The 7,973-nt window shown below is 34.2% G+C and overlaps 1 protein-coding gene across 1 annotated transcript; it reads right to left on the reverse strand.

Annotated features, from left to right (window-relative positions):
- Window positions 1–4,450: 4,450 nt before the first annotated feature.
- On the reverse strand, window positions 4,451–6,192 carry LOC129926749 (FMRFamide receptor-like). The gene has a single exon (XM_056032554.1). It carries the CDS (start codon window positions 5,524–5,526, stop codon window positions 4,492–4,494), a length of 1,035 nt encoding a protein of 344 aa, XP_055888529.1. The 5' UTR covers window positions 5,527–6,192; the 3' UTR covers window positions 4,451–4,491.
- Window positions 6,193–7,973: the final 1,781 nt, after the last annotated feature.

Consider the following 7,973-nt stretch of genomic DNA (forward strand, 5'->3'; position numbering starts at 1 on the left):
ATCTATACATTCATTTCTTACAACTGGTCCTGTGCACATCTATACATTCATTTCTTACAACTGGTCATGTGCACATCTATACATTCATTTCTTACAGCTGGTCCTGTGCACATCTATACATTCATTTCTCACAGCTAATCCTGTGCACATCTATACATTCATTTCTCACAGCTGGTCCTGTGCACATCTATACATTTATTTCTTACAACTGGTCCTGTGTACATCTATACATTCCTTTCTTACAGCTGGACCTGTGCACATCTATACATTCATTTCTCACAGCTGGTCCTGTGCACATCTATACATTCATTTCATACAACTGGTCCTGTGCACATCTATACATTCATTTCTTACAGCTGGTCCTGTGCACATCTATACATTCATTTCTCACAGCTGGTCCTGTGCACATCTATACATTCATTTTGTACAGCTGGTCCTGTTCACATCTATACATTCATTTCTCACAGCTGTTCCTGGGCACATCTATACATTCATTTCGTACAACTGGTCCTGTGCACATCTATACATTCATTTCTTACAGCTGGTCCTGTGCACATCTATACATTCATTTCTTACAACTGGTCCTGTGCACATCTATACATTCATTTCTTACAGCTGGTCCTGTGCACATCTATACATTCATTTCTCACTGCTGGTCCTGTGCACATCTATACATTCATTTCGTACAACTGGTCCTGTGCACATCTATACATTCATTTCTTACAACTGGTCCTGTGCAAATCTATACATTCATTTCTCACAGCTGGTCCTGTGCACATCTATACATTCATTTCTCACAGCTGGTCCTGTGCACATCTATACATTCATTTCGTACAACTGGTCCTGTTAACATCTATACATTCATTTCTCACAGCTGTTCCTGTGCACATCTATACGTTCATTTCGTACAACTGGTCCTGTGCACATCTATACATTCATTTCGTACAACTGGTCCTGTTCACATCTATACATACATTTCTTACAGCTGGTCCTGTGCACATCTATACATTCATTTCTTACAGCTGGTCCTGTGCACATCTATACATTCATTTCTTACAGCTGGTCCCGTGCACATCTATACATTCATTTCTTACAGCTGGTCCTGTGCACATCTATACATTCATTTCTTACAGCTGGTCCTGTGCACATCTATACATTCATTTCTTAGAACTGGTCCTGTGCACATCTATACATTAATTTCTTACAGCTGGTCCTGTGCACATCTATACATTCATTTCTTACAGCTGGTCCTGTGCACATCTATACATTCATTTCTTACAGCTGGTCCTGTGCACATCTATACATTCATTTCTTACAGCTGGTCCTGTTCTCATCTATACATTCATTTCTTACAACTGGTCCTGTGCACATCTATACATTCATTTCTTACAGCTGGTCCTGTGCACATCTATACATTCCTATCTTACAGCTGGTCCTGTGCACATCTATACATTCATTTCTTACAGCTGGGCCTGTGCACATCTATACATTCATTTCTTACAACTGGTCCTGTGCACATCTATACATTCATTTCTTACAGCTGGTCCTGTGCACATCTATACATTCATTTCTTACAGCTGGTCCTGTGCACATCTATACATTCATTTCTTGCAGCTGGTCCTGTGCACATCTATACATTCATTTCTTACAGCTGGTCCTGTGCACATCTATACATTCATTTCTTCTAGCTGGTCCTGTTCACATCTATACATTCATTTCTTACAGCTGGTCCTGTGCACATCTATACATTCATTTCTTACAGATGTATCTAATTCTCTTTGGTTTGTTGGTAGCTCCCAACCTCTTGTATAATGAAATGTATTTGAGATTAAAACAAAATTGAACAGACTTCTTGCAAAAAAAAATAATTAAAAAATTTAATCTTTATTAACAATATTAACAGATTTAACATGAGAAAAGGTTTACAGAAACATAGTTTAAATATTATTAAAATAAAGATCACGTCAGAAACTTGTCTCTAATGTTTCACGTCTCTTGGAAAACTCTCCACCTCAACTACCACACATGTGACTTACATAAACATTTATTAGGGCAGGCCAGCTCAAGGTTACATCATAAACTCCCCACCTCAACTACCACACATGTGACTTACATAAACATTTATTAGGGCAGGCCAGCTCAAGGTTACATCATAAACTCTCCACCTCAACTACCACACATGTGACTTACATAAACATTTATTAGGGCAGGCCAGCTCAAGGTTACATCATAAACTCTCCACCTCAACTACCACACATGTGACTTACATAAACATTTATTAGGGCAGGCCAGCTCAAGGTTTCATCATAAACTCTCCACCTCAACTACCACACATGTGACTTATATAAACATTTATTAGGGCAGGCCAGCTCAAGGTTTCATCATAAACTCTCCACCTCAACTACCACACATTTGACTTATATAAACATTTATTAGGGCAGGCCAGCTCAAGGTTTCATCATAAACTCCCCACCTCAACTACCACACATGTGACTTATATAAACATTTATTAGGGCTGCCAGCTCAAGGTTTCATCATAAACTCTCCACCTCAACTACCACACATGTGACTTATATAAACATTTATTAGGGCAGGCCAGCTCAAGGTTTCATCATAAACTCTCCACCTCAACTACCACACATGTGACTTATATAAACATTTATTAGGGCAGGCCAGCTCAAGGTTTCATCAAAAACTCTCCACCTCAACTACCACACATGTGACTTATATAAACATTTATTAGGGCAGGCCAGCTCAAGGTTTCATCATAAACTCTCCACCTCAACTACCACACATGTGACTTATATAAACATTTATTAGGGCAGGCCAGCTCAAGGTTTCATCATAAACTCCCCACCTCAACTACCACACATGTGACTTATATAAACATTTATTAGGGCAGGCCAGCTCAAGGTTTCATCATAAACTCCCCACCTCAACTACCACACATGTGACTTATATAAACATTTATTAGGGCAGGCCAGCTCAAGGTTTCATCATAAACTCCCCACCTCAACTACCACACATGTGACTTACATAAACATTTATTAGGGCAGGCCAGCTCAAGGTTTCATCATAAACTCTCCACCTCAACTACCACACATGTGACTTATATAAACATTTATAAGGCAGGCCAGCTCAAGGTTTTATCATAAATTCTCCAGCCAAACAAAACAAAAATATCCATGCCCAGTACACAAGTACACAGAATACTTCCTTAGCCCCACGTGACATTAAGTGTGGAAAGGAAAAAAATGTTTAAACATGCGCGTAATGATTACAAGATCTTCAATGAGTAACTTTTTTTTTTTTAGTGCAGAGTTTGGTAAATAAATTGCTAACTTGGAATAATCCGGAGAAACTCTACATTTTCTGTATGTATGATGTAACTGCAACTATAAATCTATTTTGTCTTTTAATTTCAGATATCATTTTGATGCTTATTATAATATTTTGTTTCTTATTGAAATTCTTCTTTGAATTTGCTGAGACAGGCTTTGCTATTTACGATAGCATGCAGGCGAATGAGAAAATGACTTAAGAAGTCATAATCATAATTATATAAAAGCTATAATAATAATCAGATGATAAACAGTTGTATATTTAGAGACCGTTAAATGTTCCCAGCGTACAGGTACTTCTGCACACAGATAAACATTGCACAAAGGTAAACATAGCACACAGGTAAACAAACAACTTTATTGAGCATCTGCCACAAAAAGTTTTCCTTGTAGCACTTTAGGGTATCCCAAGACAAGACGTGAGTTAAAAAAAAACAAAAGTGAAAATGTCCATCTTGAACTCTGATTTTAAAACAAAATGGTGGTTACAATCCTCAACATTAATATTCTGAGCATTGGTGCTTAAAGCTGTTCTAGTCCAATTTATTCGCATTGTTACATCTTGGCTCCTGCGCCGATACACATGATACGTACTGGCCCGCTGTTAGACAACAAGGTATGGGCAGGTGTAAAATAAGGATGTTGACAGAAACACCATAATTCTGCCAAAGTCTAGAAGCTTGAGCAGAAGCTGTGTAACAAACATGTACATTTCGGTTGTAATGGTAAACATCTACGATCTCTGAATTTTTTATGACGGAAGCATACAACAAAAGTTGTCTGGTAACGTTGATATTGAAAATGTATCAACGAAGAAGTCCATATGTATATATATATTAAAAAAATAATGCTTTAGAACTGTAGCACGATTAGGTTCAAAATAAGCAATTTTATATCAATTGTTCCGTTATCTAAGTTTTCACAATATTCCTTTTTATGACAAATTCTTAAACAATAAATGCGCTGTTCTAATTTTCAACCCATAGATGACTTTTATTTCACCATCTCATATTGTCATTTTATGACAAACTGTCAATTCATATTAAAAACAAAAGGATAACCAAGATGTAATTTTTTGACTTTATGTTAAATATTAAATTAGTGGGACTTATCAACCAAAAAAGAAAATGTCCAGAAAAAAGGTTAATGTTTAATGTTTAACTCTCTTTTTGAATGTAAAACATGTCATTAAAGTACTTTTAAATTTCGGACTACTGGTGACGTATATAAGAAAATTGAAAGAAGAGTTGATCTGCGTCAGTAGATTGACAAGCCAAAATGCTATTATGGACCATTTTAGAGGTATTCGAACCAAATTAAATGAATAGATCACTTGTTGTACAATTAGTGGAATTAAAACAAGAAACATAATTAACACACAAATAATTAAAACTATCTTCACAGATTTCATTTCCTTTTTACGTTTAGCGATAGCCTCTATAGAAGACAATGTTGCTTTAGTTTTAGATGTTATAGAGATATGAAATATGGAGAGACTGGTACATATGGAAATAGCTAAAAATGGAAGTATAGTAAAAAGAAAATGAGCTGCCAGGGTGGAAAAAGTATTAAAAAAGTAAACATTTTGATAATAAAAATCTCCATATTTTAGACCTGGCAAAGTTGCATTCATGTATTCAAAATATTGCATCTCATATTTAAACAAAGCAGGGATTCGTAGAACAAGGTTACAACAAACTATGGCGACAATTATAACTTTAATACGAGACAATGTAAATATTCTTGAGACATGAAAAGGAAAACAAACAGCGACCATTCTTTCTATAGAAACTAAAGTCACTAAATGGATACTAACAATTGCCGCAAAATAATTAATCGTATCAAAAATAAGTGTGTGGATTACATAAACCCACATAAAAATGTACACATTAATCAAAAATGCCGATTGTGAAAAATTAAATGATATTTGTGTAATTGAATAAATTAAGTCACAAACAGAAATGGCTAACAAGACTACATTAGTTGTATCCTGCATTTTATGATGAGATAAAATTATTATATTTAGTATACTTCCAATGGTTCCTACTAAAGAAAGAATATTGGCTATGATAACCATGGTGACAATAACCATTAGAGTATAAACCTCATCCCTAACATCAAAATTGTTTGCTGAGTCACTTTGAGTCAAATCTATTGTAAGCTCAACACCGCTATTATTATTCATTGTTTTAAAATGAATGATCTAAACAAGAAAATACAAAATATTAGGACTGACCAAAAGTGCATAGATTAAAAAAATGAGATTTTAACCGTTTTTAAGTTTAACCACAAACAGTTAATATACAATCACATTTTAATAGGTACACTTGAGACTCAAAAGAGAAATTTAACTGTTTTAATAGAAATATGAATGAGATTTATATTGTAAGTTATTAAAGAAAAGGAGATTTACAAATGTGTGATATTATTGATTTAAATTTCTCAATATATTTAACTTTTTCAAACGTCTGACATGTTTTGCGGTCAATATTCCATTAAAGAAAAAGGATCAATGAAGTCCGTATGTTTTCTAGTTAAATTTAACCTGAGCGATCTCTTTTCTTTTCTGCGTTTGATAAACAAATCGTCCTGGTATGATTTATTTAGAGATGGTATGGAAGGGTTCAAACTAAACGACTTGTTAATGGATGAAGTAATCTATCTTTTAATCCCTTTTATAAAATGTAGACTCTTAAACGTGAGAGCACATAACTCTGACATAACAATGTAACGATGTCCTACATATGTAGAAATATTCCCATTAATTAGTTTATAACCATATAACTGTATTTATTGCAATCAATTTGTAGTTGGAAACTAGTGCCACCTTTTTTTTTTACTTTTAAAGCCAATTGTGTATACAAAATTTAAAAAAATAGATGAAGATAAAGGTAGCGTACAACTTGAATACATTGTACATTGTGAGCTGTTTCATTGATTTCTATGATAATGAAGCCTATTCATAAAGTTGTTTTTTTTTCTGTACAATAGAATCTTTGTTTTTAGTAGCTCGAAATGATTACGTTCGAAATCATGTAAATAATGTATTTCTAGAGTACCAACAAAGAACAACGAACTTTGATATTCATTCAGAGGCTAATGAAGGACACACCATCAATCAATTGTTCTATAAGTCTACAAACCTAGTTCACAAACGCCCTAATTATATATGGAATAATAGAGGACATGTCATTAATAGCAATACATCTAGTCATGAGATAATTTCGAAAACTGAACGAAGCATTTATTTTTTTAGGCTGCATAATTAAATTAAACAAATAGTCATTAAATATTGAATACAACAAGGACTTGTTTAAAGATATTTCAAGCTAATGTATAAGTCATCCAAACATATCTGCTTATACCTGCTACCTATACTTTGTAAAATATTTAAATCTATCAGATTGTTTTCATCACATAAAGAGTCAGGTACTTGTTTACTATCTGTAGCAATGGATTCTAAAATCGTCTGTTGCCAACAAGGTAGTGAAAGCGTTCAAATAATCTTGTTAGAATTATTTCATCTATTAAAGCTACATTTGATATCACCTGTACATCAAACCATTAGCATTTGTGTTGTGTAAACACTTTCTATAAAGCATATATGAACATACTTTGTTTTTCTGTCTGGTAAAATGTTAGTGCAAAGTTTTTCTTCGACACCCAATCTCAGACCAAGCTGAAATTTAGTACAATTATTTATTTTACCTGATAAGACTAGCATTAATAAAAAAAAAATATGTGATTAACTATTTTGGTAATTAAATATTTGGTTTGTTATCTCGAATAAAGGAAAGAAATTGTACTAGACAGAATTGGTGGTATAAGCTAATTTAGTCCCAGCTTTAAAAGTAAGTTTGAAACAATCAAATCATAACTGTGAAATCTTCTTTGGTCCCAGTAAGTAGCTTATTAGCGGAGTTGTTAGAACATCTAATAAAAAAGATGTTAGTCGTGAGTTCGAATTCAGGTCGTCCCCGTTTTTTGTTTGTTTTAATGTCTTTTAAGACCTATTAGGATAAACTTCACCCACATGGTTTTATCATCGTGACACGTCAAGTCAGAAAAGCTGATAGTTTTTTTATACCAGAGATCCCATTTGGACTGACGAAGAACCAACTTGACGGACATATAGCTCATGTTGACGGACAGATATTCAACCTGGACAGACAGAGATTCAACCTGGACAGACAGAGATTCAACCTGGACAGACAGAGATTCAACCTGGACAGACAGAGATTCTAATGAATAAGTATCACACGTAGTAAGACAGAGATCTAACCTGGACAGACAGAGATCCAACCTGGTGTCACCCGGTGCGGTCAGCTCATGGTGTCACCCCCCCCCCCCGGACAATTGATCATTATTTTGTTAAACTATAATAAATTGAGTCATTAATTGTTATGCAACTGTAAATGGATTGTTGGTTTTATATTGAAAGTTATTTTATGACAATTTATCAATAGTTTTTACAAGTATTATAATTAGAAACAGTCAAGTAAGATAGGATATAGAGATTCTTACAGAAAATATTCTATATTCTACTGTCATGTTTGAAACGACCACAAACTTTCTTCAAATACATTAAAAGGTACGAAAAAAACAACGTTTACACACTTCACATTTTGAAGC

The sequence above is a fragment of the Biomphalaria glabrata genome, chromosome 1 (genome assembly GCF_947242115.1).
Source record: "Biomphalaria glabrata chromosome 1, xgBioGlab47.1, whole genome shotgun sequence".
Lineage (NCBI taxonomy): Eukaryota > Metazoa > Mollusca > Gastropoda > Planorbidae > Biomphalaria > Biomphalaria glabrata.